This window comes from Microplitis mediator, chromosome 10 (genome assembly GCF_029852145.1).
Source record: "Microplitis mediator isolate UGA2020A chromosome 10, iyMicMedi2.1, whole genome shotgun sequence".
Classification (NCBI taxonomy): Eukaryota; Metazoa; Arthropoda; class Insecta; order Hymenoptera; family Braconidae; genus Microplitis; species Microplitis mediator.
The window spans coordinates 600,026-624,318 of NC_079978.1; the positions used below are offsets into that span (position 1 = coordinate 600,026).

General features: G+C 29.5%; 2 protein-coding genes and 2 long non-coding RNA genes across 5 annotated transcripts in view; 2 read left to right on the plus strand and 2 right to left on the minus strand.

Annotated features, from left to right (window-relative positions):
- Positions 1–50: 50 nt before the first annotated feature.
- Positions 51–5,300, minus strand: LOC130675479 (cullin-3). Its single transcript, XM_057481206.1, has 13 exons — positions 5,062–5,300; positions 4,647–4,802; positions 3,302–3,685; positions 3,030–3,233; positions 2,776–2,955; positions 2,314–2,688; positions 2,069–2,239; positions 1,680–1,784; positions 1,194–1,604; positions 955–1,124; positions 731–869; positions 520–647; positions 51–444 (listed from the first exon to the last, which is right to left on the minus strand). Exons 2-13 carry the CDS (start codon positions 4,704–4,706, stop codon positions 420–422), a joined length of 2,352 nt encoding a protein of 783 aa, XP_057337189.1. The 5' UTR covers positions 4,707–4,802; positions 5,062–5,300; the 3' UTR covers positions 51–419.
- A 1,027-nt stretch (positions 5,301–6,327) lies between these two features.
- Positions 6,328–9,178, plus strand: LOC130675512 (uncharacterized). Its single transcript, XR_008991298.1, has 5 exons — positions 6,328–6,437; positions 6,567–7,748; positions 7,823–8,070; positions 8,160–8,787; positions 8,850–9,178. It is a non-coding gene; the product is annotated as an uncharacterized LOC130675512 (long non-coding RNA).
- Positions 9,179–9,862: 684 nt separating this feature from the next.
- LOC130675473 (uncharacterized) overlaps positions 9,863–24,293 on the plus strand; it is a 34,802-nt gene continuing 20,371 nt past the window's right edge. Inside the window, exon 1 of one of the 2 annotated variants that reach the window (XM_057481190.1) lies at positions 9,863–10,100. The gene's annotated coding sequence lies outside the window, so the exon portion shown is untranslated. Of the gene's footprint in view, positions 10,101–12,237; positions 12,259–24,293 lie in introns of those variants that run through there. The other variant, XM_057481191.1, reaches the window with a different exon arrangement.
- LOC130675514 (uncharacterized) lies at positions 15,310–17,771 on the minus strand. Its single transcript, XR_008991300.1, has 3 exons — positions 16,754–17,771; positions 16,531–16,694; positions 15,310–16,018 (listed from the first exon to the last, which is right to left on the minus strand). It is a non-coding gene; the product is annotated as an uncharacterized LOC130675514 (long non-coding RNA).

Consider the following 24,293-nt stretch of genomic DNA (forward strand, 5'->3'; position numbering starts at 1 on the left):
AATAATAATTGTTGTTTGCGGGAATCCGAGGAGGGAGGGGTAATAATATGTAAAAATTAAATATATATATTTGTCAATGTCTGGAATAATTTAAATCTGTTATAATAATTATTAATAATTAATTAATTATTTAATTAGTAGATAATATTTCTTAAAACTTTAATCTTGGAACTTATCGTAATGCTATTACATGTAGACCAGGATTACTAAGCTCCGAATCTGGCGAACTTCGACAATGAGACTTTGATAGTGATATTCTCTCATATTTTTATTGTTTTTATTTTTATTCCATTTTTTTATTGGGTTTTTATTTAAATTATTTAAAATGATGTACTTGTTTGTTACTCTTCACTTTGACTTCTTGAGGAGAGAGTCTGTGGCTCGGTTACTCACGCGTTTGTACAAATGCGGGTGTCGTCTTAAGCGACGTAAGTATAAACTTTTCTGTAAATATAAATTATTATATATGTAAATAATTAGTTGATAAAATTTATTTTAATCTATTCAATTATTCATTACCTGTCTTCGGGTGTTCGAGCTAAATATTCACGTTCTATCAGACCTTCGATACGTTTTTTAATTATCATTGGAGACGGTAAAAATCGGAGGCGTAATTGCTGGGTTACTTCTGTTACAAGAATATTGTGCTGGAAAAATTAATTCAGGGATTTAATAATTTTTATGAAGTTACAAAATAATTAAAAAAAATAAATTCGACTCAAGTACTTACTGGTATGCGTTTGCGAGCTTTCATTATTCGAACAATAGCTGCTTCGATCTCGTGTTTACGATCTTCATCAACTTTATTTCGCGTCTCTTTTCTTTCGGGTTCCGACTCGCCTTTAGCTGCTACTGTTTGAATTTTGACTCTGTAAATAAAAACAAAATTTAATTAATAATTAGTAATAAATATAAATTCAAAAATCTATACAGAGATAATTTTTAAAAAAGTACCTGTGTAATTTACTAGAGAAACTGTCATTGACAGTAAACAAATGTGAGGGTTCGATCTCTTTGGATCGCGGTTGTTTGAGCAAAATTCTTTGTGCAGCTTTTCCCATGGCCAGTGATTGTAAAGCTCTCACTAAATCTCTTTCGGGAATGTCTGTCTCATTTTGTATTTCCTGAAGAATAAAATGGGCAATTAAAAATATTATTTTTTAAAAAATTAATTAAGTAAGAGTGAAATTTACCTCATAAGTTAATCGATCTCGATTGTTAAATAACATAAGAACACACATTTGGTAGGTGGATACTTGTATAATATGTTTTCTTGGATTTCCGGTGCAACTGTTGCGTTGACTGACGAGACTTCCACTCGTGGAGCTGCCATTGCCGTTGCTTATTGTGCTCGTAGATGACGGGGTCTCCAATCCATTGTCTTCTTTTCGCGGTCCGTGGAAAACGGCATTGAGATCGGCAGAGCCAAGCTGCGGCTGCAGTGTCAATTGCCGACCGCTGTGTTTCGCCAAATAGAAACGACGGAACGTATCAAAAGCATCACGAGCTGCTGGAGGCATACTGCACTTAGGTGTTGCCGATTGCGTCGGCCAGAAACCGGTCGTGAGTACGCGAACACTTAAATCGACACCGCGAAGATTCGCCTGTAATTAATTATTTCAAAAATGTAAATCCGGTTGTAAAAATTTTGAGTATTTTATCAACTGAAGTAAACTCACTGCAGATGATGCACTTTCTTTGAATTCATCCATTATCGTATTGCTGACAGTTATATCTTTAAACATACCCTCGAGCTTGGACGTAAATTGACAACCGCATTCAGTCTGAAAAAATAATATTTTTTGTGTTACGCGTATCAGTTTTAAATAACAGTCTATTACTTTTAATAAGTAGATGATAACGGGATTAAGGAAGGTGGGATATGATTTCAATGTTAGGTCTGCCAAGTGAACGACAATTTTTCCCATAGTTTCGGATCCGAGATCTTTTAAAACGATACAACTTTCCATTTAAATCGTAACTGCTTCCCAACTGGATAAACTGAGAAGATCGTGACAGGAATCTGTTAAATTAATAACCGATAATAAAATATATATATATCAAGTACCTTCAATTTTGATATCATGTTCTTTTCACTGTCATCTGACACAGATTTATTTAATAATAAACGTTTTGCCAAGTGCTGCTTATAGTACCGTTCAAATACATCTTTCTCCTGAAGAAATCTGAATAATACCATTGTTTTATCCAGGATACCTTCGATTTCTTGTTCTGTCATCTGTCAAAGGGAACAAAAAAATGATATCTCACACATTTTCTAGATGTCAAAGTATTAGAAAAAAGTAAACTTACTCCTTTGACGCCTTTCTTTAATTTATCATCAATAAATAACGACAGATACTCTGGACTCTTTGAATTTAAATTAAGAAAATATTCAAAGTCTGACACAATCATTTGTTTAAAAAGTTTATCGTTGTTAAAAGAGTAATGGAGAAAATGATCGAAACGATCTTTCAGATCTAATAGATGTTGGACAAAGCTAACAGCATTCGTTGCGGAATCTTGTTCTTCTTGAACCATAGACCGGCCTTGCTCACGAAGAAATTGCGATACACAATCACACACTGTACGAAGACCATCCGTTACTCGAGAGAATAATTTGTACATGCATCCAAGATCATCTGTCTTCTGGTTTTTCAGCATGTGAACCACTCCGCTGTTTTCCATCTTTAAATAAATTAAGATAAATAAAACTTACCGTCGACTTGATTAAATTTAATGCTTAGGATAAAAAAAATTTTATTGCGTATATACCTCTACGATAGTCTTCATGTGAACTTTTATGAGCTCCTCCTCCACAACTTCAACGATTCGTGACTCTGTTGATTCATCCAAATAATGTTTCGCTCGGTCAGACTCTTCTTGAATTCTTGTTTCAACTTTTTTTATATACACTGAGGCGCTGTTTTCAGCTAAAAACTTTTGTGACTCCATCTATATAAAATAAGTAAATAAATAAATAAATAAAAAGTCGTTTGCAGACTTGAAGGATTAAACTGTAAGCTCACTCTATAAAATTCAGCGCTCTGTTGTAAGAAAGGCCTCTCAAAGTCTTCTTCATAAACCAAACGATTATTAATACCTAGACGCATCAACATTTGACACGCATTCTTTATAGCCATACGATCCACAACTTCGCCTCTTCGCTCTCGAGCCACCATCCCCAGAAGGGTCTCTCTTAAATGATCTCTGACGCATCCATATCGAACGACCTGAACAAAATAATTTTCATAGAGAGTAGTTGGTTTTCGCGGTGAGAAAAAAATTATTCATCGCTTACTTGATCACGGAAGATGATGAGACCAAGATTATAAACATTGTCCACTTCATTTTGCTGGACGTAAACCCGATCCATGTACATCAATATATCGCGGATCATTGTCATGGACGTGGTGTGGTCATTCCAAGCTTGATTTAAGGTCTGCAGAAAATTATTGTGCAGCGAATCGAGAACGTCTTCGCGGACTTTGTTCTCCAGGTGCTGTGTCACCACTTCCTTCAGACCTGTGTAGAGACGTTCGCCGTACTTATGGAGTACCATTGTGTATGCATTCCGGTAGAGCTCTTCAAAGCTCAGTCCCGAATTGTTTTTCTTTTGAATTTCCTGTATAGCATTTTTTAGCAATGCCCAAATGTTTTCGACGTACTTCTCATCCACTGATGTCTAAAAATATTAAATCACAATAATAATATTAATATTTACTTACTGCTGTATTATAAAATAAACAATGAAAAATAATAAACAAAAAGTCGATAAATTAAAATAATAATTTTTTCTCCCTCACAAGTTCAGGGATAACGAGACTCTTAGATCGAGGAGACTGAGCTGTTGATGCTGTCACTAGATTCATGCCAGTCATATTAATATTTTTATTCGATCCACTAGGTATACTAAAATCCATCTTTTTAATTTACTTGATATTAAATTTACTAGCTCTCAATATTAAGACAATAACCGCACGTCCACATAAATAACATGACAATAACCAACTATTGATACTTGACATGACGATCCATCAGTTTATTGACAGAAATAATTCATCAAGTATCTCCAGTTAATCAACTGACATTTATTTTACCTTTTTATCTATTTACTTTTTTTTTGTTTTATATATAAACTGTCATATATTTTTTTTAACGTAAAATTTAGAATAATGCATCGTGTAATTTAGTGTACCAACAGCTAAGAAAAAGTTGACAAGCTCCAGTAATTTTTTTTCGCTACTATAGCAACTCGTTTAATTAGTAAACAAATTTTTTTTGAATACAGTAAAAAAAAAGAAAAAAAAAAAATTAATTTTTGTTTATTATCCAGCTTTTATTTAATTAGTTAAATTTTATTACTGTTTCATTTGTTACGCAATTAAAGTCATTAGAAAAAAAAAACATTTTCACGATTATTTAATGAGAATATGATTAGAGGACAATGTACCCAATAATCATAATGAAAAAAAATGACAACTGTGATGACGAAATATATATAAATATATTCTGTATATTTGTGATCTTCTATTCATGCATGAAAATATTCTGTCAAAATTATGAATTTAATTGTAATGTCAAATGATAATGATAATGATAATGATAATGATTATGATAATAATAATAACAAAAACAATACCCACCGGAAAAGCACGTATGCGCATTTTGCCCTCTTTTTTAGGCAAAGCACCTCCTTTCATCATCTCGACAGCCTGATAATTAAATACAATATCGCAACAAAATATAAATAAATAAAAAAGTAATAAGTTGTACCCGAGTTGCTAGCCAGCAATGTCAGCCTGAAAAAAAAAATATTGACATCACTACAATGACATTACGTTGGACTCGACACAAAAATAACAATAAATCAAACAGGATTTAAATATAATAATTGAAGTGTTGAGTGGACGGGTGTAAGCGAAATGTTTAAAACAAGGAGAGGATCGGAAGGAAAAAAAAATAATGAATTGCGAATAAAGAGAACAAGAAAGTAGACAGCCAGAAATAAAGAGAAAGGGGATAAAATAAAAAGAGAGAGTGCTTATAAATACTCCTTACCTATCTGTAATCTCGAGCTAGATGTTGTTACGTTTATTATTCTTTCATTTACAACACATTTGGTTAAATAAAAAGGAGACATTAACAAATAATTGTGTGTGCCCAGTGGGCAGGTTGTGGGGTGGTGTAGGGTTCCAAACACTTGGCTATATTTATGTATATATGTATACACTTTAAACACGTATGGGGCGTTCAAGCGCGTCAGAAACTTGAACGGATTGTGGCGGCCATCTTGGAATAAGGCTAATGAGACGTCGCCAGAGTCACCGACGACGGTGTCCCATGTTACGAACCGGCCAACTTGACGCCGTGATAAAGTCACTTTTTAAATGGGTTGATAAGAGACACTTTCAATTATACCGGCTGTCAGTTTTGTTAATCGCTTTGTTGACGACTTTGAATTGGATCACGTCTGATATTCTTTTATTTTGAATTTCCCGCTAAAATAATTTGAATTTTATAAAAATTTGGGGTTAAGCAGGAATGACAGTAAGTGATATTTGATTGAATGAAATATAATTAATTGGTAACCAATTAGTTTTTTTAAAATATTATGACCCGTTTCAAAAAATCTTTATTTTTGAATTGATGAGTGAAAATGTAGCAGACATGAGACAATTTATAAATTTGAAATAAATAAATAAATTAAAATAATGATTTTTAAGTATGGGTTTTTAAATTTTTACTCCTTTTGCATTTTGTTCATTTATTATGATAATGAAGTTAGCCGACGTCCAATAGTTTTTGGATTTTTTTTCAAACAATAAATTAATAAAAAAAAAATATTTGAAAAAATTGCACCTATAGTTTATTAAATTTTTTACATATGCATATTTTAAAAAATTTTTTTTTTAAATTAAGTCGTTCAAACAAAAATTCAAAAATTTTTAACTGTGCTAACTTCAGGATCATCATTTATTCTAACATTTAAAAAATTAAAAATTGTCTGCTACATTTACACTCGTTTTAAATTGTTATTCATTGATGATACTGAAGTTAGCCAACGTCTAATAAATTTTGGATTTTTTAAAAGACGATAAATTATAAAAATTGCATTTATAGTCTTTTTAATTTTCTACATATGCATTTTTTCAGTTTCTTTTTTTCTTCAAATTTAATTGTTCAAAATGAAATCCGAAAATTTTTAATTGTCTGCTAACTTCCGGATCATTATTTATTGTAGAATGAGTGCAAATAAAATTCCATGAATTTCTTTATGTGAGAAAGGAAATAGGCGCCCTGGTTAAAAACTAATTGATTCCAATTAGAGCACAAAGTCACCCTATGAGCACTTCCATTGGATTGATTTTCAATTGGTTTCAATCAAAGTTTTTAATCAGGGTGACGTTTTACCAAACTTGTAATTTGCTACTCCAGTAAGTGTTCAAAAATGCTAAGACTTTAATTTATATTTTTAGCTTTGGGTTTTTTTTTTAAATTTACCAAACAAATATTTTATTTTTGTGTGTTTTAAATTTCCATGAAAACGTTTTTTTTCGGCTCAGCCTATCTAGAAAAAACGTAATCCAGGGGATGAAGCTGAGCATAAAAAAAATAAATTGGATGTACTTTGAACGATACTATCGATAAAATTATGTTGACCATCAAGTGATGAATATAAAAAAAGGTAACACGAGATAGCAGTGGGTATACGAAAATAGAAAGAGAGATTGAATTATGAGTGGCGGTAAGTAGAGGAGAGCCATTCAACAAGATTTTCATCGCTGAGATCTGGAACCTTGGCCTATTTAAACGTTTTTTTTCCATTAGTGTTGCTTGGAGGACAACACTCATCCTTATATGAGTTACGATTGGCTGCGTTAAATCGAATTACCGCGAATTTAGCAAATTAGTGGGTGCTAGCATTATATATTTTGTCAGCTTACATTTAAACGTATAAGGACTACATGAAAACAGTGGCAACTTGCCATTCAAATTTTTAAAAAATTTAATCCTTGAAAGTCAATTCTCCAGATTTTATTATCATCATTTAAACATATAGTTTTTGTAATATGGAAAATGAAAAATAATTTCAAGGTACACTCCAACAGACTTGGCAATCATAAATATTAAATTAAATTACTTGTTTATCTTGATAGTCTAATGAAAAAATAACATTAAGTTAATTTTCTAACAAAGATTAATTGATTTGAGTTTTTAAATACATCCGAGTTTTCATAAGACACCTAAATAATTTACATTCGAATCATATTGAACGTTGGATACTCTATTAAAGTAAAATTTTCATGTAGTTATCGCGCTGAAATTAATGAAGGGTTAAATTGCTGTTGCTAAAATGAGATATTCCATCGGTTCCCAAGAGACCCATTGGTTGGATGGTTTTGTTCCTACATCTGCGAATTGCCAATACTTGGGCAGTATATATATCATCAACAGGAAACTCCTCTCGAGAACTTCCGGGACCCGTGTGATCCATCATACTCGCAATGCTTTTCAATCCATTGGAAATAAATGATATTCATATGTGAAAAAGCAATTTAATCCACTTAACAAAAAAAAAACATTATTCAGATAAAATTGTTTGCGGTTACGATGACAATAAAAATATCAGAGTGTAAACAGACAAATTATTAATGGTTGATATAATAACGCGTCATAGTGGGAATTCTGTTACACAATGTGGATGACACGGGATGGCACACGATTTGTTATTAAAATTTTCGCTTGTAATTTCCAATTATCGTATAACGAGCATCGATCCTGCTGCAAAATTTACGCTTTGTTATTATTATGCTTTCAGTTCACTCCCACACCCAGTGGTCTCTGTGTTATATATAAATATATGACGGTTAAAAAAATTCAAATATCAGCGAGTTGAACCAGGCCAGCTTCCACAATTATCCAGCTTATTATTATTTGGGTGAAAAAATAAAGATGAAAGGAGATAGACCAGAAAACAAAATGAAAATAAAGTCGAGTGTTGATTTTGTTTTTTGCGTCGAAAAAAATTCACCATCAAGATGCTTTGATAATACATTTTTAAACAAAGTGAGCTATCGATTATTTTATTTATAAAAGTTTTTAGTTTTACTTGTATCTAAAAATTTAATTAAAAAATTGATGATGATTTTTTGCAGACATTGTTGATTTTTTTACAGCAACTAAAGGTGACGTCAGAAAGGAAAAAAGCTCCTGGAGGTATTCGATGTTGTTTCGGAGAGATATCACTGAGATAAAAGGAGATGCAACATCCGGAAGAGCATGTAAGCCTGAGGGAAATCACCAAGTATGTAAAGAGAGCTAGATCGCCGCACTGAGTCACATCTTTAGAGTTTTATAAATGTCTTTTGCTATTATTTAAAAGTCACCTTTTGTGTAATTCTATAAAAAGGTATTTTTTTTTAAACCCGACATTAATAATGTCGTTACGTAAATCATAGTGCAGTAGCTTATTATTTAGTAAGTTAAGTTGGAAGCAACTTCGTTAAGCTTCGATAAATTACTCGCTTGACTTCACCACTTGATGTGCATTCTGATTGCTTTCATTTCCCTTCTACAATGACACCGTGACCTGGTGAACTCTCGCCCTCTTCTCGCCGAGTTTCTCACTTTAGCATATATATATATCAACATAACTTCTCCTTTCAACGATATTTTTTAGTGAATTATTTTCAGGGATAAGGACACTTTAATTTATTTTTCCTTACTCTGTTGGAAATTAAATTTTAAGACTCTTTATGCAGCCAACATTAAAAACACCTACAGGTATACTTATTTTAATAAAAATAATGTTATTTTTCCGTACTGATTATCATACAATTTTTCAGCCACAGAAAAATCTTACGACCATGAAAATATTAAGTATTTTCTACTGATAGTAGCCGACTAATATCCGCGTAACATGAAACGGCTGGATTACTTCAATGGATCAAGGATAGAAGAAGAATAAAAATATATAACCTTTATTTATTTATTATAATATAGAGTAATAGCATAGAAATGTTATAAAAAAAATTACTCCATAGAGCTGGAACGAAAGTAACATGTATAGAGTTACTATATTTAGACGTCAATGTTCACATATTGAAGATTTCATTCATCATTTTCATTCATACGTGTAAGTAGTCTTCTGAAGTACTCGGACAATCGTCTTGATACTTTTCACGCCCACCGATCAATAACATACGAGGAAATGAAAGATACCGGCTTTGATAAAAAACTCCGCTAATGCTTCGATAAATTTTAATAGAGAAGAAATTTTTTTTTACTAATCAATTATTCATTAAACTAGAGTAATCTATTAATAACAATATCATAATCATGAGTATCAAAAAAAAAAATTTATTTTTCCTGCACAAAATCTCAGCAAACACTCAGACTCTTTTATTACTTCCTGAAAGCTTTCAATAATCCAGATTATCAAATCTAAATATAAATGTATATTTTTTTATTAGCATTATAAATCAATTTTTATAGATAGTCATCACTCATAAATTGAGTTATAGTCTTTAAGACTTTAAGTCTATTAATATCGCGTATTTCAATTATTTGGTTTTTATCTTCTCAATCTTCTTATTTCTCTTACTTACAAATTTGCTATTATTATTATTATTATTATTATTATTATTATTATTATTATTATTATTATTATTATTATTATTATTATTATTATTATTATTATTATTATTATTATTATTATTATTATTATTAATATAGTGATACTTACCTCAACAGACTTTACTTTCCACGTGGAGATACAAACTCGTACGCAACAAAAAGGAATACGTGTTTTAAGTGGGAGAAAAGATACGCGCCGGTCAGATACGAGCGTCGCGACGCTGAATGTAGGGAGGCGTTGACGCTTTCAGTCGGCACGCGACGACGCGACGCACGCCATCCATCATCAGCTCGCACCGGATAGTTTAAATTTTATTGTACGAACGTTTGACAGTTCTGAAGAAAAACAATTTTATTTATTTACGCCCGTTGTTTCGACGCGTTTATTTTATTATTCATACGAATGTGACGTTAAACAAAGTTATGAATTTAATTATTGAACTGACCGCCGGAAAAAATTGGTAAGTGTTTCAATAATTTTTTTTAATCATCAACTTTTTTTTCTATTTTTTTTGACAGCAAAATTAAAAATAAAATTTTTAATTGATAGTAATTTAATGAGTCCATGGACTATTGCAATAGTAAAATCGAACTATTGGACGAAAATTAGCTCGCTGGAGCATACAGGACTTTGAGAAGTCTGAGAGTGAGATATGTGTGTTAAAGGATGAGGGTATGTCGGACTTAACGCGCATCATCTCCACTCCGATTGCTAGATTGCCTATACCACTTCTGATTAACTGGCACGCCTTGATCATACTGGAATTCCGATTACTTCATTTTATCCTCTTGCAATTTCAAACTAACGAGATGTAGGATTTAATATTAACCAATAATTAGCTATTACAGTAATTTACCCTGATAATTGTTCAATTACTGTATTAAATTAACTATCAATTAACATTTGTTCATACAATTATCGAAGCTATCCACTAATAATTTTTCAAATTCACGCGCGCATTAATTATTTTTAAAATAATTTAATAACTTTTTTTTTTCTTAAAAGAAGAAAGTTAATTTTGTAAAATAGCACAATTTCGATATAAATTGTAATACTTTACTTATTCAAACGACACCCTCCCTCTGATAGAGAATAATTCAAAGTTAAAAATTTTTTTTTCATCCTTAAAATGAGCTCTCATTTTTTTTATGCATGAAGAACAAAGAAAATTAAGGTAGAAAATAGTATTCCCAAAGATAATTTCATTTCTCTCTGCATATTCTCTGTGTCTTATCTTTTTTACTAAAAATAAATTTAATTTAATAGGAACTGAATAATTAACAAACGGATGGAGTTTAAAAATATAAAATTTATAGATAGAATCTAAAGTTTAATAATGAAAAACCCAAGAGATTTCGCAGTATCAAATAAAGATACACATTCATTTAACCACTGGAAATAAAATATACAAATGTTTTTTTTATTTTATTTTATTTACCCATAGAATGTTTGCATATAAATGAAAGCAATTTGTCGACTGAATTACCAGGCCCACAAACCGGATAAGCGATAGTCATTTATAGTTTATTTTATTAAAAAAGTGATATATAGATCGTTAATAACAAGTATTAGTAAATAAAAATTTTAATAGTTACATCTGTTATGTATTAACTTATAAAAATCAATGTACCGTAACACGACGCTTACGTCAATATTACAAACCCACGATTGCGAACTGTGGATTTAATGATCGGGAATAGTATCCTGCAGTGTCAGATCATTTAGCTCGGTCTTATCAGCTATTTTCGCTCTCTGATATATATAGATATATATATAAACTACTACACTATAACAATAAACAACTTAATTTGCTTTATCGTACATCGTATTGTGTATTTTCCCCTTCTGAACTACTAACGATTATTGAAATTATTTTATCAGTTCATCCGGAAGTATCACGTCATTGATATCATTGAGCACAAATTTAATATCTCTATTATTTTGGGTGTGGATAAACGATTATTAATAAATACGACTGTTACTTAATTACACTAATTATATTAATACAAATTTAGTTACAGTTCTATTATTAATCTGTCAAGCGTAACAATTTAATGGTCTATATCTATCTATATATATACATATATGTATGCAGATATTGTTGGCAGCTAATAAATATGATTGCGTAAACTAAGCGAATATAGATTGATTATACTAAATAGTATTTCGCATATGAAAGCCACACTCGCAGTTGACATTACGCATGGAATCGCAATTGATAATACGTATATATGTATATATATGTATGACCAATCCCCGCAGTTTGCCTCTCTTGCGCTATTTATCTTCTCGATGCTGCTCATCTGCTTTTCACGATATTTCCAACCGACTCAACGCATTTCACATCAAGTCACGTCCGTTCGAGTTTAATTTAACGTCATAGAAAAATCAATCTAGTTGTTAGAAATAAAAAAAGTACGAAAAAATAAATTACACTAATCAGAATATTCAATTTATTGCCACAGTATCGACTTTTTTTTCGTAGTCAAATGTAATAATTTCGAATTATTGATTTATGATGAAGAAAAATAGTTTACGTTCTCAGATCGGGTTCTAAATCATTTTTTACCGAAATTTATGAATATTGGATTTTTTAATTAAAAATTTTGGTAAAGTAGGTGAGTGGTCGATTAGTTAATAATTTATTTATTATTATTTATTTATTATTACCAGTAATTCCATATTAATTTTGAGTTGATGGTCTTTGTAATTATCATTAGGCGTCCTAATGTATTGGGCTAATGTACTCGAATAAACCCCAGTTCTATTTCTGGCGGATGTACTGTATTTAGTTCGCTTATTAGTCTATAGAAAGTTACGACAACTATGAACAAAACGGTGTATATTTGTCTTTAAATGCGATATATATATATTGCAAATTGTTGCGACTATAACCTTTTATTACTCGTAAGTGCAAAAATATTTTATTTTAAATGAATTAAAATTAAATAATCAAATTATATTGCAATTTTTTCATCCATGCTTTCCTATGATCACTAAATACCCGCAAACCCGCGTAAAAAAATTTCAAACTAAGATAATAATATTTTTTCGTGGCCGAAAAAAGGCCCAGGTAGAGGCTGACTAAATTTCGCCAGGATTTTGATCTGAATACTAGAAGTTTAGGGCTTCAATTTATTTAATATTTTTTTTTTTTATGATAATTTTTTACGGAGATACAACTCGTTGAAAATGACCCAAAAATTTAGTTTTTTTTGTATCCTCTAATTTTTGCAAGTAGTGTATTAGAATAAATTAATGAATGAAATAAAATATTATTAGGGGAGGAGGGGGTAAAGTGGGCCCCTGGGGGCAAAGTAGACCCCTCAAAATTTTCTATACGCCAATAAATTCGGACGGATAATAAGCTTATCGAAATTTCTTATATAATGAGGGCTAAAATAAACCACCAAAACTGTTGATTAAATATAATTTATTAAAAAAGTTGAAGATAATAAAATTACGTTCTAAAGTTATATCGCAGCAGACTATTAAAATGACTTTTATGTTATTAAAATACAATTGTTTTATAGTTATTTGCAAATATCACACGTGTAAAGAATAAAAAATACCAAATCCCAAATTTTTTGGAGGGCCCACTTTGCCCCTAATTTTTGATTTTTCAATTTTAATGGACGCAGCGTAATGAAGTGAAAATAAGTATCAAGGGTCTAAAAAGAAGTAAACGCGTAAAAAAAATTAATGATCCTATAATTACTTTCCTTAAGTGGCCTACTCTGCCCCCCTCTCCCTTAAATAGCATTGAAAAATCGAGTATATTTGATAGGTTGTTTGTTTGAGTAACATGAAAAAAGTTTGTGTCAATAAACAAGATAAGTTTGCATGGATGAACTCTGGGGTAGTTGAGAATAATCTTTAAAATAAGATTTAAAATTTGAAATTATAATTCCGGTAATCTATATTCCGTATTTGTTTAAAGTATTAAAAGATCGAAGTTTATTCGGGTGGAAACTTTAGTCGCGATCTCTTCTCTTTGAAAATGGAAATTTTCTCACAATTCGAGAGTTGAGATGATATAATAGTTGGATAAGATTAAGCGCTAAATGGTTTATAATGAAAATTCAATTTACTTTTGAAAGTATTATGAAATTTAATATTGAGTGGAATAATAGTCTTTTTTTTTTTAGTAATTTGTCTTTTAAATTATTCTATAAAACAGAATAGAAAATTTATGTGGGTGAAAAATGAAAGAAGAAAAGTTTTGTTGCATCAAAAATTTATTTTTAATACTTCACATCTTATATTGCCTTGAACTTTTGAATCTCTATTTTTTATCAAATAACTTTTGGAATGACGTGTATATTTTTTTTTAAATTATTGAATCCTCTTATGAATTCATATCCAAAAAAAAATCTCGATTACATGGAAACAGAAAGAAAATAATTTATTTTATTATCAAGGTCGCGTCATTAATAATAGAGTAACCACCAATTTTCATACAATTGAACTCCAGTTATTTTATAAACAAATGAATTATTGTTCGAAATATAGGGCAAAGGTTTTAAAATTAATTAAAATTTTTTTTGACACTCAACGTTTGTGCAAAAAAATTTATTCGCAAGCTTTTGTACGTTTCGTCTCTATTTCATTGTATATAAATTATCTATTCAATGGAAATAATATCCCCCTCAGAGCGTGTGCGTGAAATAATTGAATTTTTTATTTATAACGTTTCCATGATGGAAGTCAATGTTACCATTTTATTATTTTATGATCGTGTAAAAAAGGTATTCAGTTTGCAACGAAAAACCATTTGCCCTCGAATGTAAAAAATTTAATTAGTATCGTTTTACTTCATTATTATTTTTATTAAAATATTCTAGACAAACCGTAATATTTGATCCAGTGATGGAGTAGAGATCGTTATTCGAGTACTGTTTGGGTACATTAGGAAACCTTGATAAAGTGTATGAACTATCACCTCGATCGACAGAAGCAGTACTGCAAGTGGTTTTTTAAGGGGATCGTCTTTTCCACTTATTTATTAAAAAATAAAACCAAACAATGTGTGTTTTACTATAACAATTAAAATTAATAATTTCAAAGAAGAACATAATTATAAACCTAACAAGAAATCAGTATTGGCCTAAAGCTGCTCCAATCAAGGAGACCAAGTGGCCAAAATATATTATTAATTCTTTTTAATAAAAACATTTATGACTAGTTTTTAAGTAAATTTTGCTGCCTCCCGAGTCGAAATATTCGACGTAAATTCAACGTTTTAAACGTAAATTCAACGTTTTTAACGTAAATTCAACGTTTTAAACGTGAATTGACCGTTTTGAACATTTTTTAAGCAATAGGGATTTAATTTTCATTGATAGTAGACAAAATAAAAATTTAATAACATTAATATTAAAATTGTCACAATATGTAATATATACATACATATGTATATATGTATTTATATATATATATATATAAATAAATATAATATGGACCTATATGCGTAATTATACATATATAGGTTCATATATATAGTTATATATAATTCCATGTATAATCACGTATAATTATATGTAATTATATATGATATCTCATATATAATCATTTATACTCAATTATAATAATTTAAAATCATTTTTGATCGGACAATCTTATGGCAGTGTCAGTCTTCAATTTAATGTTCTTGGATTAAGTGACAGCATCATAGATTGCGTTTTGGAGAAAGACCTTGAGGATACTACTTATCTTTTTGGTAATTAGTCTGGAGAACTTTGCGATAAAGCTTGGTGCTTTCTTTTCCCGATCTCTTTTCTTTCTCATAGGCCGGTCACTGTCCAAAATGTTCAATTTAAGTTCAAAACGTTGAAAACGGTCAATTCACGTTTAAAACGTTGAATTTACGTCGAATATTTCGACTCGGGCTGTAATATATTAAAATTTGTATTTTCCCAATCGCAAATAAACTTCATTAAGAAAACAAAAAAACAGAAGCAGTACTGCCTTTGCTTCTCAAATTTATTGATCGATTCTCATCCTGCGTATCTGAAAAGATTACTACGGAAAGAAAGAAAACCGAGCAAATAGTACATTGTGTTAAAATAACTCTACACAATTCAAACGTTTTTTGTTCTCTATGATGTCCTCTAGAAAGAGAAACAGCAAAAAGTCCCACGAAAAAGTTTATTTTTGACCTATGACGTCGTGTCAGGCCAGAGAGGATTCATCGAGGATCAGGGAGGATGACGGTTATGCATTTCTATGGAACGTGGCATGTAACTTTTTTTCTGCCGGGGATAACTCCACGCAATAGCAACACTTTGTTATTTATTATGAAGCCTTCTAGTAGAAAAAAACTCTGTCTTCCAAAAAGTAGAGGAAAATTAAATGACAGCTATTGTAGACAGTAATATTCTGAAAATAATTCATTCGAATTAAAATTATGATAAAATGTAATATTATGTTTTTGTCATATTAATTTAATCTTTAATTTCAGTAATTGAATTTACATATTCACTTTGAAAGGGTATACGAAAACTCATTTATATTAAGTACTACGTCAACAATCTTACACAAGCTCTTAAGCATGCTCTACGTTAAGTTTTTATCCTTAAAAGCTATACTATGAAACAACAATTTCTAAATTTAACTTAACTCCCCAACAATGCCAAGAAAGTGTCACCAGTATAATTTTCCGTCATACTTTAATAAAACTCGTAAAATCACACATATATTTCTTAACCTTTTACATGAACAATCTAAAATCTTTTTGTTTTGTGATTGATCACACAGCTCCCGACAAACTTTTTCTATCCATAAATATACACTTTACTCAGAGCATTGTTATATTTTTTATAGAAAGTGTACAAAAGTAAAAAAAAAGGAAAATTGCTATTCAAAACAATAGTATTATTCCACATACTCACTTCAAGGTCGACAGAATGATAAAATCGCACAAGTTGAGGAAGTTATTGCCGGCAATTTAAACGCCGTTGTAAGTAAGAGAGAAACATCTTCCGGGTGAGATACTGTTGAACGTAACTCATCAACATGTTGAATAATGCTCTAAACATCGTTTTTAACTGCGGGTCTGCGGGTAAAACATAAACATTAAGAAACGTGTACAGCATTAGTATTTAGCATATATACCTTTATATCATTTACTGTTTATTTAAAATATCGGTGAGATAATTGCCAAGCTTTTACATCTTTTATTTATCATTTTGAAACATCCTTTGCAAGTGTTTTCAGTTGAAAAATTTTTACCACTCCATTCTGGCTTTTATCTCTACCCACGGAAAAAAAAGTAATTAACAAAATTAAATAACTTAAAAAGCTTTAGTTGGATAACTAAAAATGCGATAAAAAGGGAAAAATTTTTTTGCCCCGCTTTTTATCAGCGAATACGCGATTGACCTGCTTCAGGTTCTGAAAGCCCGTCGGGCAACTTCTTGTTTGCTATATGTCAATTCTGAAGCTACTAACAGTTGGTTAAGTATAGTTACCCGGTTTTCAGGCCTCAATGAATTCGATTAAACTTTGCTCCACCCTCGAGGGTATTCCCGCACGTATGTATAAACTCCCTCATTTATCATGGATTATTTTTTAAATTAATTAACTTAAATATTTTATAATTCACAAACGTATTACTTTGTAATTAAATTTTTATTGGACCGATAGTTAGACCTCATGTGATGATTGGAAAAATTTTTTACATCAATTTTTGATATTTTTTTTTGAAATGAGAAGTTTATTTTTACTAAAGACAATTAAGAAGCGACAAGGACTTTTGCGAGGATAATCCGTTTGACCGAAGCTTGACTAGACTACTTGTCTATCCGAAATTTATCCACGACACAAGAAATATATAACTTGATGCACTTTATCTTGTCTTGCGCATGTTTTTTATTTTTTCTCGGACACTATTTGTTGTCACTTTTTTATTTTTTCTCTCCTTTATTTTCTCGGGATCTTTTCAATACTTTTCACTGGATTGCAGCCGACAAATAATAAAAAAATAAAATTTAAGATTGAGAATATAAAGGTGTGAAATACGTTATTTCCGATAAAATCCCTCGGGATTTTTGATACAGCTGTCAGCGAATTATCTATCCCTACGTATATATATTTCGCATTTACTCTCTTGACTGCGGGATTATCCTACATTTTTTTTACACTGCGATTTGAAAATTCTTTAGTTCATGCTTCGACAAATTCCCCTTATATTATCCTGGGAATTTCGATAATCCCATTCGAGTTCCGTTTTTTTTTTTTTCTGTCACTATTATTTTATTCGGTTAGATTATTTCAAAAATTTTGAATAATTCAGTCAATCAATCATTGAATGTCCGCGTGGGTTCAATAAAAGCCATGATGATTATAAATTATTAAATTCACTGCACATTTTTGATTATAATCTTCTCAGTCAATTCTATACATATTTAACTAGCTTTGGAGTGACGTCTATATATGATAGAATTAAAAATAAATTTAATTTATATTTAAGCTTCATGCCATTGTCAAGTTTATTTTAAAATACTCAGCAGAATTTTTTTTATTTCATTCATTAGCAAAAAAAAAAAAAAAAAATAGATAAAGCAAATAAATAAATTGAGTAACCTGGTTATGTAACCTTGTCAATTTTATTTTTAGCTTAAATATACATATTTTTTTTTTTGCGTAATGCTTTAATTTTTTTTTTAACCTCGTTCTGGAAATCTCTGAAAGCTGAAATGAGAATAAAGAGCAGGCAGAAAATGTAAAAGGACTAATGGAATCAGTTTTTACTCTATGTTGACAAAGACCACTGGTATTTGCTCAGTCACAAGAGATGGTGGTTGTTATAATACTTTATACACTACTGAAAACGATTATCACCCTGTTCCTTCTATACACAAAACGATATTTACACAAAAAATTTATACGCCCATAAATTTAATTACAATTATTCAAACATATTTTTCGTCTTTGTTTGCTTTGTCAAAATTATTTTAAATCATTATTACGTTTTTTTGGTTTTTCTCCATGCAGTTAAAAATAATAGGGGTTAAAAATTCTCGGCGAAAAACAATGAAATTCATATATGCTTTCTATTCATTATGAAAAATAAAAAAAATCACCATTCAAAAAGAAGTTTTATTGTATTAAATTTCACGTGATATCCATTACGATATTTTTCAAAAATTTAATTTAATGACATCTATTTTTCCTTTTTTTGAGACGGAAAAAGCATAGAAGATTTTGGTTCAAATAACGTCACTCAAGTAAAATATATATTAAAATTTGTATCTTTATAATCTTTCAACGCAGGTTGTTTAGTTTATATATTATATGATGTTTGTACTTTTTTTATTTTCGTCCTGTTTACTTGTATTAAATATTCATTGTTATAGCAAACATTTCTTATATTTTTCTATTTCAATATATTTCAATGAATGCCGAGTGTCACTAGTGGGATTTCAGTTAAAAATGTTAAAAAAAAGGTCATTTCCGTAGAGAATAATTCACTAATATATTCATTGCAATTTTTATCAAAAAGACATATGTATCACACGAATAAAAAATTTATCTTCATATATAATGCACTAGTCGATATATATGTATGTAAAATCTCGACTCCTTTGTTGCATAACGAAAACGATAACTTTTTCTTATACGTTATCATAAAAAGATTTATTTATTATTAGATACATTTGCGTCTTGCGGAAATTCTTTGTGAAATATTAATTTCAAAATATATATCCTTTGATGTTTTTGTACTTTATACAAAATAATAACATTTATAACTTTAATGTCATATAATTTTGCTGTTTATGTTTTATGTGCTCAAGCTATAGTAAACTTTAAATGAAACCAAATAATGCAAATGTGCAGAAAACATAATAATAGTAAACAGGATAAAAACGCGTAGGTGCAAATGAACCGCGTAGTTTAACATGATCATTTAAAACGATGTGTCGTTTAATTTGATTTTAACGTCATCCAAGGATGGCGCCACACTGACCAAGGACATTTTTATACCCTTCATCATCGAACCTTATTATATATATGTACATATATTGTGTAGGCGTAGTAATAGCCATCTCTTATTTGGCGTTTGAGAACCACATAAATTTTATCTCAACCACCCATGTAAAAAAAAGATCATGCCAAGAATGTTCCGAAAAAGTTCATACAGTGAACTTCAAAATTTGAGACAATTCAGAACTGAGTTGATCATTTTTGGAAGTTCAAAAACATTAAAAGTAAAAGAATTTCAATTTCCAGTAGACGTTCCTAAAATAATCAACTTAAAGTTAGAAATTGGACCAAATTTTGAAGTTTACGGTTATGAACTTTTTTTTGGAAAATTTCTACAACTTTTTTTACACGAGTAGAAAAATTATGTTTATGTAAGTATTCATATATACTTTAAAGTTTCAAATATAAACAATAATGTTATGGGTCAATAATCGTTTAAAAAACGACAATAGACGAGTTTGGTGATATGCGGGTTCATTATAGCTCTTTTATTCATTCGGATATTTTTGTGCGATAAGATAGTTATCATATTCATCCGCACGGGAAAAAATGCTGGAGTAGAATTTACCACACCAAACTAGTAAAAATTTTACTACACTTTGTGGTCGCCGCAATGACAACTGTAGTAACACAAGCCACAGTGTGCGTGATATTTTACTACTATGGGAGTTCTGCTTACTACTGTAATGTGGTAAAACTTTGTAGTTTCCACAACTACTCAATGTAGTATAAAATACTTATTTTGTGGTTTTGGGAACCACACAATTTTATATGAATTGGTATCTGTTACTATTTTTGGAGTATACAATACCAGATTACTTGTACAATCTACTCCAATGTGTGGTAAAATGATCAAAAGAAGAAAATAACAGCGCCACCTACAACTTTTTTACTCCATTCTGTGGGTATCTTCAACTTGTGTCAGTGTATTTAATATTATAAATAATACTACAAAACATTATAAATTATAATATATATAATTAAAAATATTTATATATATAATTAAAAATCGAGGCGTGCAATTATAATATATATAATTTAAAATAAATATATATATATAAAAAATATAATACAAAAAAATTTGTTTTGTATTACCTGTCATTCTTCTTTTTGCTTACCTCACCTACAACTTCTTTTATTAAATTTTATTTCTATGCTCTTATCAGTGAATCGTGATTTTAATGCAATTTTTTAAATCATTGCTTATTGAGTATTTGTTATTTATTAGAATTATAACTTTTAAAACGATGTTTTTTATATTTTCTATTAATAAAAATTAATACTTAATTATTCTAAGTTTATGCTTATACGAGAATTTATAGATTACAAATATATTTTTGAAATTATCCTTATCAGATATTGATAAAAAGTAGGCTTTTGAAATTTGAGTCCTTATTATTTTAAGTTATTCATTAATAAATTCATTTTTATATCATTTTAATTTGATATACTGTAAGTCCGAAGAATCTAAGATTAATTTTTATATTTTTAATACGTTTTCAATATCATAAAAACTACACTGAAAAAAAGAAATATTTGTCCCAAATAAATCAATTTATTTGTGGCTTTTTTTTAAATATTTCTTAATGACAAATAAATATATTTGGTACAACAAAATATGACAGTTGATTCAAATAATTTTATAATTTGACGGAAATATATAATTTATTTGTGGTAAGTAATTAATATATTTGTGGTAAAGAAATTAAATTTGTGACAAATAACCTAAAATTTGGCGATACTATACATATATTTGAAGCCCTTATTTATTTGTAGCAATTGGATCATTTCTTTACCACAAATAAATCACTTATTTCACGCAATTAAACTACTCAAATATATTATATCTTTCTCACAATTAAATATTTATTTGGCCATATCCAAATATACGATATCTTTGGCTCAAATAAATCTTTTTTTCAGTGTAATGATCGTTAACTAACAGATATTTAATTAATACATTACGAATAAAATATATTCTACTATGTTGTGGAGTAAAATGAACCACAGTGGTTATTTAATGCTAGTTCTTATTACTACTTACTGTAGTAAATGGTACTACAGGTTGTGTACCACAGTGTACTAGTAACTGTTACTAAACGTGTAGTTATCCTATATATTACTAGTCAGTGTAGTAAATGGAACTCCATTTGTAGTAAATTTAACTACACATTTTTTTCCGTGCGGGTATAGTTTGAGTACTTTTTACAAGTTTTCTCATTTAATTTTACCAGAATTACTTTGTTTATCTGATTTCACATTATTGTTATAACAATACATTACATTACTTCGCAATTGGTGTATAGTAATTAAAGTTGTAGTGTAATTTAGCTCCATCTGATAATGAACTTTCTTGTGAGACATATATTCACAATTAGTTTGAGCTTAAGTTTCTGTATATAGCTCGGTCCATTATCATCATCCCCTAAAACTCAGTCTCTCTATTTACTCAATCCCTTTTCGGTCGCGCGCCATTTCCTATCCAATCCGCTATTGTTTTTTATTATGTATTAACTTTGAAATAATAATGTGATACAGTTTGGATAATGAATCGATTCTAACCCTCGGATTCAAAGTACGGCAAGGGATAATGGGGTCAAAAAGGGGATCAAAATTTAAATTACAGAGTAGTTGAAGAAAGTTGACAGTAGTTTGCTTACGCTCTAATTAATACAGTCTAAATTTTAACAGATTGCAAGTAATATCAATGAATCAAAAGGCGATTGGCCAAAACTGCGCAAAACTTCTTTATTTATAAGCTTATAAAAATTCAAAGTATCAACGCACTTTGCTTGTATATTTTACTTTAGGATTTCGATGACAGCTGATAAGTGAAGCTTTTATCATAAAATTTAATTATAGGAATGTTTAAAAATATAAAATAACCCAAAAAATGAATGGCTAGCATTACAACGAAAATATCTTAAAAATTTATGAGTTATGTTATGATTCAAAGTTATCGCGATGTATAAATTCCTCAAGTTATGATTTTTTAAGTAGATAAAAAATCTACACAGAGATATTGTATTTTTTTCTGTCAAGAAAATTATTCTTCAACTTAGATATGAAATTAATAATGTAATCATTTTTATAGATTCACTACTTAAGTAAATATTGTTTTTACAAAAGTTCTTTTTTTTTTCATTATTTTAATATAAAAAACGATAGTGCAGCTCAAGTTAATTTAATATTTTATTCAATTACTAAATGAATGGGGCAAAATATTGAATACGTTTAGTTGTATACACTCATAAATTATGTTAAGCGCAAATATCATAATTAAATAATTATTATATGAGAATCATAGTTTCAGCAGTTGCTTAAGGCAAGTACATTATCTAGTAATCCGTCGTGAAGTTTCCACTTGAGTAAGTTGCATATATATATATATATATATGTGCTCAGTGTAATTCGTAGTAGTGAAAGACCACAAATTAATTTAGTACGGCTACGTGTTAAAACGACAAGAAAATTTATATTTAAGTAATACAAAAATATAAGAAACTTTTGTGTTTTATGTATCAAGTTTAATTACTGAAATTTCATTAAAACTTAATCATATTAGTAAAGAAAAATAATAAAAGTAGTAATATAACACGAAAAAATTTTTCAGACAGTTATAGAGCATCGCACTGCAACATAATCTTTTTTCTTTAGCACATTTATTATAAATTAAATGAACTAGAATAAAGCCATTAAATAATATAAGTATTTTGAGAATAAATGGAGCTTCTCTGACGCACAAGGCTGCTGTAATTGACAGTCGATGCTACTTAATGTTATTTGATACGAAAATTTTAATAATTATATATATGGATTTTCTCGAAATTACATAAAGTATTTGAAACGTCTATTGAATTGATATCAGTGACTTTATTTATTGTTATGGCTACAGTATGATTATATTGAGGATTTTTTACACTGCGTGGGTATAATTTAATGTGCGAACCCCATTTTGGTCACAAAACTTCACAACCAGCCGCTTAGATTTCTTATAAACCCGCACGTTAAACTTTGACGAAGGTATTTCCGCAAAAGCCGTTCAGTCGTCGAGCTTGGGAATTACTTTGAAATTCTTATGTATAAAATATATATACAACGTCAAAATTTATCAAAACTTAAGCTTGTAAATTATTTAACTTTACCTTCACTCCCGACTTTCCATACCTGTATCTATTTTGATAGCCGTCTATTCATCGATAATATTATAACTTATTATCGTAGCCTTGACATATATGTTCCATCATCAATAAAAACAATGTTTAAGTTAATGATTCAGTGTTTTTGGGTGTCGAAATTCGGATAGACATTTTTAAGCTAAAAGTCCAAATATTTAGCCATCCATCAATTTCTGCCCTATATATACAATAACCCGATGAAAATGACGGGGCGAAAAATGAATTATTAGCTACTATACTTATAATATTATAATTTTAATCTCGATATTGTCCTTTGTTATTATTTATAGATTAAGTTCCGGTAGCCTTCACCTTTGAAATAATAAAATATATGATTAATTAAATAAAAAATTACTAATAACCTTGATATATATTTTTTTTCCAGTAAACTATGTGACACATTAATTAAACAGGATGTTAGAAATTCTCGTGTTACATCTGATTACACAAGCCGACGAGTAACCGTGGAACGATATATAAAAAAAATCGAT

What these genes read in the sequence shown, in the direction of transcription:
- LOC130675479 (XM_057481206.1), bottom strand. Translation starts at nt 4,706, where the DNA reads ATGATGAAAGGAGGTGCTTTGCCTAAAAAAGAGGGCAAAATGCGCATA. An exon ending in ACATGATATCAAAATTGAAG is followed by an intron (nt 1,785 to 2,068) that starts GTACTTGATATA and finishes TTATTTTTTCAG; the next exon opens with ACTGAATGCGGTTGTCAATT. An exon ending in AAGCTCGCAAACGCATACCA is followed by an intron (nt 648 to 730) that starts GTAAGTACTTGA and finishes TAATTTTTCCAG; the next exon opens with CACAATATTCTTGTAACAGA.